The sequence below is a fragment of the Strigops habroptila genome, chromosome 13 (genome assembly GCF_004027225.2).
Source record: "Strigops habroptila isolate Jane chromosome 13, bStrHab1.2.pri, whole genome shotgun sequence".
In the NCBI taxonomy this organism is placed as follows: Eukaryota; Metazoa; Chordata; class Aves; order Psittaciformes; family Psittacidae; genus Strigops; species Strigops habroptila.
The window spans coordinates 4,445,831-4,458,931 of NC_044289.2; the positions used below are offsets into that span (position 1 = coordinate 4,445,831).

The window sequence follows — 13,101 nt, forward strand, 5'->3', positions numbered from 1 at the left end:
GTGACTGGCAGAGCTCATTGACAACCTCTCAAGAGAAAGATCAGGGAAAAGAGGTCAAACCTCTGGGCTCTCCACCTAGTCCTGCTGACTCTCTGTAAGAGTGAGCAGTTGTGGAGGGGTTTTCCTGCAATGCCTCTTTAAAAAAAACTACTTGCTAAAAGCCTAAACCTGATCATGACCATGTTTCTAAACACACCAGAATCAAGAATTCAGGCTGATAAACTTAAAGGAAGTCACGTAATCAAATTTAAAAGAGGCACTTGACAGTAGTGAGGATAAATAATTTTTTAAGGTAGATATTCACCATGAGCACTTACAGAAACCCTGTAAAACTCCATCTCTCTACTGAGAGAAACCTCAGTAACTGCCAGGAAGAGTCACACACAAGAAATACTGCACTGGATCAGACCAAGGGTCCACCTAACACAGCATCTTGCCTTCAACTGTAGGCAGGTACAGTGAAAAGTATAAAGACTACAAGCTGATGTATGCTTCCTCCAAGTATTTTCCCAACCAAGTTCAGCTCAGGACAATCCTCAACCCTTGATATTTGTTTCTATAGTAACCTTCAAAAGGTCTCCATGTCAAGCAACTTGTCCAGAAAACTTTCTGCATCCACAACATGCTTCAGCAAGTACCCTGGTCCACTACCCACGATGAGAACCACCACCTCCTGTTTGTTTCTTCTGAAACTGCCTCCTGCTAGTTCCATCCGGAGGCTCAGTTTTTCCACTGGATAAGGCAGTGAATACACATTGCTCCATCACCTCAGGATTCTGAGTCCATCATATGCCCTGTGATATGATCTGCCCATAGAAAAAGACTTCAGATAACTTAATAACAGTCAAGAGCAACAAAACCCCTGCAATCACAAAGTATTAAATGAAACAAACCATGTTAGATAACATTTAATAGGGCTGCAAAGCCATGAAAGGTGGTATCCACTTTGAAAAGTATTTTGGCAGAACCAGGTAAGTACAAATCAGTAGAAAAAACAGTAATAAATGAAAAGAACAACCACAGGTACTAATGACCAGTAATACCCGGTGCTGAAAAAGGTACTAGTACACCAGAACAATGTGCACACGTTTAGCAGCTACAGTTCTAGAAATGGATCTTAAAAGAGATACAGTTCAACAAGTCAGTAGTGAACAAAGACTAATAGATTTTAGGAATTATTATGAAAGGAATATAGAGGAACCCATATTCACCAAAAAATGAGGAGGAAGATGATGGAGAGGTAAAATCATGAGTGGTATCAAGCAGGTAAATAAGGAATTATTGTTCACTGTTTCCCATAAAAAAGATGTAGAAAACAAGCTGGTGAAATGACCAAATAATACTTTAAAAAGTACTTTCTCATACAACACAATGAAGTGCCAGAAGTCATTGTCACAGGACATTAAAGAGCAAAAAATACGAAAGAGGTAAAAAAGGGACTGCACATTCCTAAGAGGATTCTGTTAGTAGATACTAAATACGATGGTCCCCACACGGCTCTTGTATTACTTACTAGTGAATGGCAAGAAAATGGACAAGACTGATCCACAGTCCTGCTTCTTACACTTTTTCCCAAATATCTCTGGTCATTGCTAGAAATAGGACATTGGATTCTCATCTGACATAAGAAAGTGTTCAGTTTTGTTCACTTTTTGCTGATCTTTGCTGGTATTGACTGGTATCTCTTCTCCCTGTGTATCTCTTCCTGCCCTGACTTACAGCAAGACAGCCACAGCTCCTCAGATGATCCTGGGTACCAGTCGTCAAGTCACTTCTCTGACTTGATAGGAATTTCACCTGAAATATGCTAGTGCAATCAAAAAACACTGCTACCTTTACCACAGCTTTTAGTAACCTCAGGGGAAGAGGCTCCATTTTATGTAAAAATAAGAGCAAGAATGAGCCTGCTCATACCAAACAGATCATCCTCCCCTAGGGGAAAAAAAAAAAAATCATTTAAAAATTCCTTCTTCAAGAATTTGGGACCAGAACAAGTTTCTCTTGGATAGGAACACCCATCCAAAAAAGCAAGCCACATCTCCTCTCCTAAAAAACTCTCCACAAAAAAGGCTATTTCATTTCAAAATGAAGTGACAATTGCTAGAGTCCATGCAATCAGTCAGCCTAATCCCTGATGCTAACGCCTAGCACTGCTACAACTTTTCTCCAGTGAGTAAGACCAGGACAGATGCAAATCCTCAGTCTTACTATCTCACTTTCACACTCATTCCTGCAGTGCCTTGTGGACTGGCTGATCCGTGTTTGCTCCATCAGACTTGCCACTATTTCCTAGCAGAGCCCTGTTCCTACGTGACCTGTTTGACATTCTCCCATCAGTTCCACATTTGGGTAGAATTCTAATTTGAAGTCACATTGCTTTCACCTTCTACCAATATTCTGCACCTTCTGGTTTCAATCAGAAGCTGAGAAAAAACCGATTTCCCCAAGCACTCCTCCTCCCCAGGGCTTCAAACACACGCATGCCACAGAATAGTTAACAGTTAAATATTTTCTTGCCAATATTTTAAGAGTGCAGAAGGTTCCAAATTGCTGGTAAAATAAACAATGCCAGACTGTGAAAACTCCTGCCTGCCATATACTCTGATGTTAACAAGAGTTTCTTTATTACTGTGACCTTTCAGAAGCGAACAAGAATTATTTCTCTACCCTAGTTCTGCCCTCAAGTAAAAGGCAAAGGAGGAAAGCAAAGCATGAAAAAGCTGCATGGTAAGATACTGGGAGTTTTCCATCTTACTTCTGTATTTCATTCAGACTTGATGCTGCTGTGAATAAATAAACTTCCAGAAGATCCTAAAAGCATGGGCAAGGAGTTTAAGAAGCCCAAAATTTCCTTACACGCCGTTTCCTGAACAGCACAGATTAAACCTACATATGGGCCATCTTCCCCCTTGCAAGTACAGAATACACCAGGAAATACAGAAGGGCAAATTTAAGATGCTCTCAATGAGACACGTTATTTTCAAGCTCCTCAGACCATGGCTTCGTCCTCTGGGGCTTTAGTCACAGAATTCCAGCAATTACAGGGTCTCTGCCATTTCCTCACTTTTAAAAAATGAAGTCTTCAAATAGCATCCACAGCCAGAAAGAATTGCCAGCACTTCCAGCATGAAGGAGACAAATGACTGTATAGTTCAGGTGACAGCCCCTAAAACCACTGGTGATTCACATGCCTGCCAGCCTTCTGTTACCTACCTCATGAATGTGCTGTTATGGAATCCACACCCAAGTCATGTGAAAACCAATTCAGATCAGTATTGCTCATTTCACATACACCAGGACTGTATTGACCCCATCTTCCATCCATGAGATCTGTACCAGTAGCTGAGTCTCCCTTTCCATGTGCAGTCATTCTTATGAAGGCCATCTGAGCAACTTGCAAATCAACATGATGTATGCTTTGCTAGCAACAAATAAAGATCTCTAAGATCAGGTATGCTGGTATTCTGGTCGAATCTTTTAACCTTTTGTATTATTTCCTGCCCTTTGAATACAGAAACAACAACATTCAAGTTCTTAGAGAAGTGAAATAATAATTAACTAGTTAATATAGGTAGAGATACAGCAAGTGCTCTGCATGACTACAAACAGAAGAGGAAGACACAACAACTGAGAGCAGACAAGGGAATAGAAAGAATCTATAGAGATTCCCAAATCAGAATGGAAAATAGAAGAACACAGCAGTTTGCCTAGATGTGAACAAAAGGATCACATGCTGCTGCTTATACTGAATTATTAAAGAAATGAAAGCAAGCAAGCATGAAAGTGAGCACTGGAATCACTGAATGGATTGCATTTGCACTTCCTGATCATTATCATTTAGTCATGCTCTTCTAACAGGGCAGCAGGACCGAGAGAGAACAAGATTCATTACTAAATGCCACAGCTGTATACATAAAAGCTTGATGAAGATCCTATTAGCCTGAATGCCTTGGCTGCCACAGAGGAAACAGAGAAATGATTTTCTCTTGCACACTGTGCCTCTTTCTCTCCTGGAAACAATCACAATTTAGCCTGTAAAACTGCACTCACGTTTTGCTCTCGGAAACAAAGCAATAAAACAAACTTATTAATCCTTCCTCATAATAAAGATTAGAGAGGAGATCCCAAGTACCAAACAAACCCCTGCAGCACCCCTGCACTGTATCAGAACCTTAACTGATGCTCACGCTGTTGACTTCCAAGAGAGGCAGGCACCAAAGCCATAAAGAAAAGTTGAATTACTCACTCCTGAAGAGGAAGCAGAAGGTATCAGTGACATTCTACCAGCAGTGAAAAGCACAAGCAACAGTATGATTAAAATGTATTGGGAACAACTCAGAACCTCTCAATGGTTTGATTACTCTGATTTAGAGAAGAATCGGGTCTTGGTATTTTTTCTGTACTTACAAAGGAGCTTAAAAGTGCATTCATGTTTTCACTGCAGCAGCTTGGAGTTGTCAAGAACAAACTACAACCACAACCTGAGATACCCTGCTCCCAAGAGTCTCAAAAGCCTTAGCCAAGCAGACCAGCTGAGCTCAGTTGAGGAATTCTGGGGAAAACACCAAAAGGATGGGAAACTGATAATGTAAAAGTCCAAAACACATGGCATAACAACATGTAACTTAACCCTGTACTGACTGCAGGCAAATCAGACACTGGATCGTGAGTGATACGCAAAGCAACACAGGTGACAGCATCACTGCCACCCGTCCTTGCTGAGCCTGGAGCCTGCAGCGGGTTCCCTAAGGATCATTTCCCTGTTTCCAACACCATCTCTATACTGTCAACATAAAAATTATGCAGTAATTTCACTGTTCAACATTTGAACTTTGGAAACTACACTATGTTCTGGAGAGTTTGAGGGACACGGGGCAGCACTTAACACCTACAGGCACTGCATGGTAAAATCGACTCTGGCATGTGAGTCCCACGGGTGCAGAATGTGGGGAATAATGAGAAAGAGATCTCTAGACAAGGCGCTATAAGGCAGCTTCCAGTGTACTTCTTGCAGGCACAAAGCAGACCAAGGATACTACCTTACAGCAACAGGATCCAACACATCTGGGAAATTTAAATGGATTTTTTTATGCCAGACTCTACAGAAAACTGGGGCAGGCCAGTCGAAAAGAACCCAAGCATGTATACCTTGATTTCAACAGAAGGTATCCTTGGCACATCCCAAACATGCCTATATTTCATACAGCCAGGTGATGTGAGTTCCATGGGTGCTGGTTCTAGAACAACTACATGAAAACAATATGAGAAAGAGACTCCTATTTCAAACCATGCCCTGGGAAGGCTGAATTTGCATCACCATGCATCCTGTTTATTCCAGATATTATCACAGGTATTTCAAGGTAACATTCTATACACATGCATTTTTCTGCATATTTAAGTTATTAAGATTTCCAGAATCAAATGTACCATTTACCCTGGAACAGTACCTGACATTATTCATTTATGAAATGACAAAATAATGGAAACTTGCTGAGAGCTTTTGAGCTCTTTCAGAAAGGATCAAGGGTTGACAAACTATTTCTTTTGTGATGTTCATAAAACGCTAAGTTCAGTTAAAATATATCATGCAACACCTGATATCCTAGTAAGCAAACAAAAACAAGGTACAAAACCACACGCAGCATTTTTGTATCTCTACTTCATGAAGTTTTGCTTGTTTTTCTAAAGAAGTGAACACTAGATTGGTAAATTTTATATCGAATGTTTTCTAAATAGTCATTTAAAAATTCGTATCATTTTTCTCCTTAAGAATGCCCGAGTTATACATTTCCATAGATACATAAACCATTTGAAATCAAAACTTTTCCTCTTTAAGTTTTATAGGGTTTTTAAAACCCTTTTTCAACTGTACTAAACACTGTCCTCTTATATTCCAATTGATTTCCTCAACGAAAATCACTGCCTCCTCCGCGACGTTTTGCTTCAGTGCACTTTGTCCATGTCAAACCCCCTCCACTGCACACATTTTCTATCTGCCCCAGCTTGGAGCCTTAGAATCACAGAACGGTTTGGGTTGGAAAGGACCTTAAGATCATCTAGTTCCAACCCCCTGCCATGGGCAGGGACACCTCGCACTAAACCATGTCACCCAAGGCTCTGTCCAACCTGGCCTTCAACACTGCCAACTCTCCCATGATAATGTAGTTTCTGTCTTGTGCATCCCAAATTGACTCTGTGCTTCCCATGAGAATTTAGATACAGGCCTGAAAAGGACCCCCCCCAGTATACAAGTACAGTAGCTTCCCACTGCAGGTGAAGCAACTGCAATAGTTTAAGTCATACGAAGACGAAGTTCTATTTTAAAATTCCATCAATTTTACATCCCGTCCTCTCATCTTCTAAAGCCATTCTACAATCTCCCTTGTCTCACTCTGATTTCTCAGTCTACATAAGAATAGCTTAAACTGCATTATATCAAGGTTAGGAAGTTCTGTAGCCACTCTAAGGTAAAACGGCATTTTCTAATCACCTGAAGTATTCTAATTGTGAAGAAAGAAAATGGTGTTCAAGTTCACAGAGCTCAATTCTGCTCTCGGTTACACTGATGTGAACCACATTATTGGTTCTGATGGCATTACTTCAGATGTTCACCAATGTAACTGAGAGCAAATTATGGGTCACTGTATATGAACAGCTCTAGCTCAAAGTTTAACAAAGACTGTATTGTGCTATGCACAGCAGAGCCAATAAACAAATTCAAAAGACACCTAGATGTGTTGCTGGAAAAAAAGGGGGCAGAGGTGTAAGTGGTCCGGTGGGAACACAGGGAAGTGAGATTAAGATAAATTAAACCAGGTTTGGCACATAGGGCTTGACAGCCCCTCCTGTTCTTATCTCTTTTGCAGCTTTTAGAACATGTATGGTTGCAAAATGAATTGTTCTTTTGCACTGAAAAAATCATACTCGTTTCAGAAGCAGAATCATAGAATCATAGACTGGTTTGGATTGGAAAGAACCCTAAAATAATCTAGTTCCAACCCCCTTGCCATGGGCAGGGATGCCTCACCCTAGACCATGAATGCCACGACACATGAGACTAACACTTAAAATGAGCCTACAACAATTTACAGGTATTTGAATGAAGTCCAATGGATCTTTCTGAGAGAGCACTGGATTTGCACCCAGGAGTATGAGAATGGGGTTCTTGGAGGAGGAAGGGGGTGGGGAAGGGGTGTTGGGTTTTTTGGTGTTTGGTTGGGGTGGGGTTGGTTGTCTTTTTTAACCTCATATCTATTGTCCCATTATCAGCTGAAATCCTGTTCCAGGGAAGTCCAGCACCTCCAAGTCCCTCTGCTCAACTCTGCAGCTTCATTTAAGGGTATTAAAATACACTTAAACTTGTAGCAATTGCTTTTACATACACACAGTTATTAAAACACAATACTCAGGTCAGTGAGGTTAATCCTCAAGTTGCTGAAGAATTCTGTTAGGAAGGCAAATTTCTACTACTAGAAGCAAATTTCTGGTCCTAAGTGAATTCCCCTCACAAAGTGATGAGGCAGCTGCCAGTTTGCACAGTAGAAATCCATGCCCTGCAAGCCACGAGGTGGAGATCTCTGGCAAAGCAGGATCCAAAGGAAGTCTTTTACCCAGCCTAATGTTACTATTAACACTTTGAGCCATTGCACCAAGCCAATTTTTCTGTTTGTTTTTAAAGTTTGATAGAAATGTCACTAGTGGAAAAATTAAGTAAAGAGCACTGGTTAGCCACAGAACTGGACACACCTGGCTGCAAACCCACCCAAAGAAACTGACTTCATTAGTACTAGGGACAGCAGAGTAAAATTTATATCTGAAATATGCCTGCACCAGTAGAATTTGCTGAGGCCACAGGCTCTCGCTGTGTTTTTACAGCTGTGTCAAGTTTGGGTTTCTGACTCTTGCCGACATTCAGGAGTGCTGAAGGAGCTCAGGCTAACAGGTCCCAAAACTTTGTAGCTGAGATTTAGATCTCAGCACTTTTAACAACCAGGTTTTGAAATAATACAAACTCCCTTTGGAGTTGGAGCTGATGTAAATGAGTAGTTAAAATGCCTCACATTCTGTCACTTTCAGCTCCAATGAACTTGTGTATTCAAGAGCAGATGGTATATTTTAATAAACCATCAATATCAATTCAGGAATACAGTATCCATTTTCTGCATCAAGCATTGGAATTGTTGCTAGATATGGAAATGAGCTGAAGAACTGCAGCTTTGTCAACAAGTTAAACTAACTGCATCCAACCAGCAGTTCCATACAGGTGCTCTGCCACTTATACCACAATACAGGAATGTACCAACCAGAGTTAAATATTGACCTTTGATACCCTGCATGAGAAAATAGTAGGGAATGGCATTTCCTAACCTCCTAGGTGCTATGCAGATGATAACTTAGTGCCTTAATAGTATTCAGTAAAGTTTCTTTTCATTTAACTTACTTCTGAGAATGGCTCAGATTCTGACATTTGAAAGCATTAACAGAGGAATATTAATGTCATCTTTTAATCTATTACTCTTATCTTGATATATTTAAATGTCTTCTTTTGGAGGTAGAATATATACTGATCGCAGGACTAAATTACTGCTAATAAACACACATATTCCTCGATCAGCTCACAAACCCTTTGTCATTACCTCAGCTTCATTTTAACAGAACTATTACAGATAAATAGAAATACAGAATCATAGAATGACCAAGGCTGGAAAGGACCCTAAGTCATCCAGTTCCAACCCCAGCCATGGGCAGGGACACCTACCACTAGACCAGCTCCAACCTGGCCTTGAACACTGCCAAATACCTCAAGATTGATAAGTAGAACATAACACCGAGGGTAACTGCCCTTTACTTATCACTTAAAACTCATTGCAATTGCTAAAGCTGAGATGTGAGATAGAGTTCAATCAGGGTACATCCATGTGAAGGGGAAGAAAGTAAGGGAAGAAGAGTGAACAAGCACTCTTGTGAACAAGCATGGAAGAACAAGCACAAGAGTGAACAAGCATGGCAGAAACAGGAACTGCCCATGCAGGAGCATGGGTAAAGTGGTATATTAAGCCAGGATCACTAGTACCAAGGAAGGTAAATAAAGCAGTGATAAGGAGCGAGGGAACAGCTAACCTCTTCAAACATCAGTACATTAACATACAAGAAATACTACTAAAGAGACAAAAAAGTTCATTCATCTTGACAAAAATAATGACTGAAAGATTAGGAATAATTAGAAGATGAAAAAAAAGATCACTAAAAGATTCTGAAAGCCTTGTGCCTGCCAAACACGATGAGGAGGGAACAGTCCTCATTTCCAAGTTTACAGTCTCGGAGAGGTCACTATGCTTTCATACACACCCCTAGCGCCCAGTCTAGTTTGCTGTTACCTCAGGAGTCCACATTCTCTCACAAGGAGTCTCATTGTAATCAATGGGCCTCTGTGCAGCTAAACTATATTAAATATACACACAGATGTAACTGGTTTTGAGATCAAGCCTTTAAACGCATACATATTTCGTTTAAGCATCAGCTATTGCCACATAAAAGCTATATGAACACTACGCTACTGTCCAAAGTATATTACAGGAATCATATTACTGCAAATTAAGCATGCTTGTCATTACAAACAAAGATTGTGAAATTGAAAGTCAAGGATAAACTGAAAAGATGTCTAACCTGCCAAGGCAAAGAATGAATGGCATTCAAACAACTTCGGATCTCCTTGCAGTTGCATCATACAGCAACCGTGTCATTATAACATGCATATATTAACATTTGAGGTTCCAGATGGGATGAAAACATAAGGACACTGGAGTCTGGTTTTTTTTTTTTACACTTTGGGGAATTTTAGGGAGCAATGGAATATTTAGTTTGCAGAAACAGAAACCCTGTGCTTCCCTTTACAGAGAATTGACTGCAAGCACTATCTTTTTTTCCCATAAAGTTTACCAAAGCATCTTCAAGTGACCTGTATCAGGTCTCCTGTCACCACTGTGATACTGGGGCTATGAAAACTATCTCCTCCTTTGGCCTGGTTTTGGCTGGCATAGAGTTAATTCTCTTCCTGATTCTGCACTGTCTTCTCTGAAGACTATCACCAGCACAAGGCTGGAGAAACACACTTAAGAGACTTTAAGGCCAGAAATGACCATTACAACTAACTAGCATAACCCTCCTCAGAGTAGGCCAAAAAAATCCAACCTTGCTCTTCCTTCAAACTTGCAAATGAACCATCACTGGAGCTGCTCTCCTCATGACATCTCTTTCATGATAAAGACTAGGGATACTAAGAACCCAAAATGAAAAATAAACTAATGACTAGTTACAATAATGTTACAGTAAAAACCTTGTCCCTTAACTTTCCTTTTACTCACCATCCTATACACAGAGGAAACTCAAAAGCTCTGCTGGAATTACTTGATTTGCAGTTATACATTTGGCACCAGTCATGTTTCTCCCTACCTCAGCTGCTTATTCCTACCCACAAATGCCCATTCTGTTATAGCAGCATCCATTTCTGCAATCACATGGCAAACCATATGGAAAATTAATTACTTTCAGAGAAATCAGCATCTTCATTCAGGCCATGGTGCAGCTTAAGAAACAAGGTCAGTGGCTCAAGGCAACAGGCAGTACAGCTGCGAGAATGCACGGTCAGGAGTAAGGGCTATATATATCAGCTTAAGCTAATACAGAAATAAACAAGCAGCTACAGGTTGATTCTTAGGCATTCTTCTAAACCATGCAAAGTTACAAAATCACTGAAAGATGTGAACCATCAAGATTCTCAACACCAAAGATGACTTACCCCCATCACCTTACCACGCTGCTCCACATCCTCCCACATGCAGTGAACTATATAGCGACACATGTATTTTCCTGTGCGACCCTCCTGCTTCATTCGGACCAGACACATCCTGCAAGAACACAAGCACCAAGTTCGTACTTTCTAGTTTTAATTCAAATGTAAAGAGTAAATTAAATATATTTCAACTCATTTAAGATTCTCCTTACAGCATGTGGTACTGTGATCACAAAAAAAAAATACATAGAGATTTACTTATTTAAATAAGCTATCACAAACTTTTCTATTCTGCACTCAAGAGCTGCTTGTACCTGCTGGATTTTGGCCAATCCAGCTATGGAAGAGTGACAGTAGACTCTATTGTTGCTGACAGTACTGTAATCTAGTTAAACAGTACTGCAACCTAAATTCCTCACCCTTAAGAACACATCACCCTTTGGAGCAGGAACAAATGCCTTGTCTAATCCTAGGCTAGAAGCCAGCTGTAATTCAGCTTGGTACACTAAAGTGCTGTAAGAGCCTGAACTAGCCAAGGTGTGAAAGCTTAAGAAAGTTACAGACTTCACCCAAATTCACATTAGCAATGTCCTAAATTATTTCAACTACAAGGGTCTTTGGATGCACGTCCAACCACTTGGCAAAACCCCTACACACAGTACATCTACAAGAACTCACAAGTTAGTAAGTGCATTGTGGGACCCTAATGAGAATACCAGGTTGAGTTGGTTTCCTTTTTTAAGCATTAAAGCCACTTGAACTTCCTTGCTGCTGTTCTGTTTAAAAAATACATAAGAAATTGTATTTGGCTTCTTTTACAACATCTGTAAACAGCATGAACTGAAATAGCAGCTAATCCCTCCCTGAGCCAGGAGACCAGCCCCATCCCCAGGCCTGCCTTCTCCACCTCACTAACAGCTCTGCTCCTGCGGTTAGAGTCAGAACTGCCTGTCCAGGACTGACTGCAGACAAGGTGATGCTCAAACACTGGAGCTGGGAGAAGTCACTGCCTTGCACAGAGATGTGCTACTGGTGGGAAACTGCTCACAAGAAATTCTCACAGCTTAGGTAAAAACAACAGAGCAAAACTGCTGGGGGCCACTTTGAAACAGTTGAATACTAACAATAGTGAATGTGCCACAAGAGTTAGCAGGTAAATATGATGATTTTTTCTTTTAATCTGTTAATTTCTTCAGTGGACATAAGATCTGGGCCTCCCTACACGCATTAGAAGTATTTGGTGATCTGTGAAGGCCAGCTCAAGAGGGAGAATCAAATGGTTGAAGCTTGTCTGTTGAGCTGACCTGTAAAACGACAGACATCAGTCTTTGTGATGGATTCTATCTTGTCTACTGATTGGTAAAGGGAAGATACTTTTAACTTGCAAAGAAAGCAAAACTTCTTGCCAGTGATGAGTCACAGAGACAAAATAAGCTGAAGGTAACAAAAACTGCATTAGTCCTATATTCTTTTTTCTGTTAGAATCATACACTGAAGTCCCATACAAGGGTTATTCAACTGAAACATCAGAATTGAAAGAAGAAAAGCCCACGGACCAGAATCTGATTTCTAGATGCTGAAAATGACACTGGTCATAAAAGAGACAGCTCAGGCTCCAACACAAGCCAGGGGGAAATGAGGTCAGAAGACAAGAGAGAGAGACTGGGACATAATAAGTAGACCCAATGACACCCAACAGCAGAATGACTGAGACGCTCTGGGTAGAGAAGGGGAAGGGCAGCAGTCAGTGAAGGGACTGCTGAGAATACTGTGGCAAACAGAGCTGTGTAAGGATTCCCAAGGGTTATGTTGTGGCAGTGACCACTCAGTACCTGTCCAACAGCACCACTGTCCCAGCAAACCAGTGCAATTAGGATGGTATCAAGAAATGAATCCTCAACTTGCTCCTAGAAAGATGACAAAGTTTCCTGCTAAAACAGTGGTCCAGAACTCAGAGAACAGCTGTCCAGTTACCAGTCCACAAAACAAATGGACAAAGAGCTTAAAACTTGTGTTTTAATTCTACCAATTTCAAAACCTTTGTTCCTCTCGTGCTTTTACGTAACTGAGCTGTATGAAAAAGTTAATTAGTAAGTTACTGTGTTCCAAATTTTTACCCACTCTTAACAAGTCAAAAACCTCAATTTAAAAGACTAATTTGGGGCTAAGAAAAGCATTTTTATACTTCTCTTGCTGAATATGCAAGCTCAGGGAGATGGGAGGGCAGGGGGAAGTAAGAGTGGCTTGGCAAGAGAAGCTCCTCTCCTCCCGAGCATCAATACTGGTTCCTATCCAGTCTGCCTTCAGTG

General features: G+C 40.7%; 1 protein-coding gene across 3 annotated transcripts in view; it reads right to left on the reverse strand.

Annotated features, from left to right (window-relative positions):
- LOC115615112 (ubiquinol-cytochrome-c reductase complex assembly factor 1) overlaps window positions 1-13,101 on the reverse strand; it is a 41,228-nt gene that overhangs the window by 11,044 nt on the left and 17,083 nt on the right. For all 3 annotated transcript variants that reach the window (XM_030502865.1, XM_030502867.1, XM_030502866.1), the window contains one exon: window positions 10,799-10,907. In XM_030502865.1, the coding sequence (XP_030358725.1) occupies window positions 10,799-10,907 (109 nt within the window). The remainder of the gene's footprint in view (window positions 1-10,798; window positions 10,908-13,101) is intronic.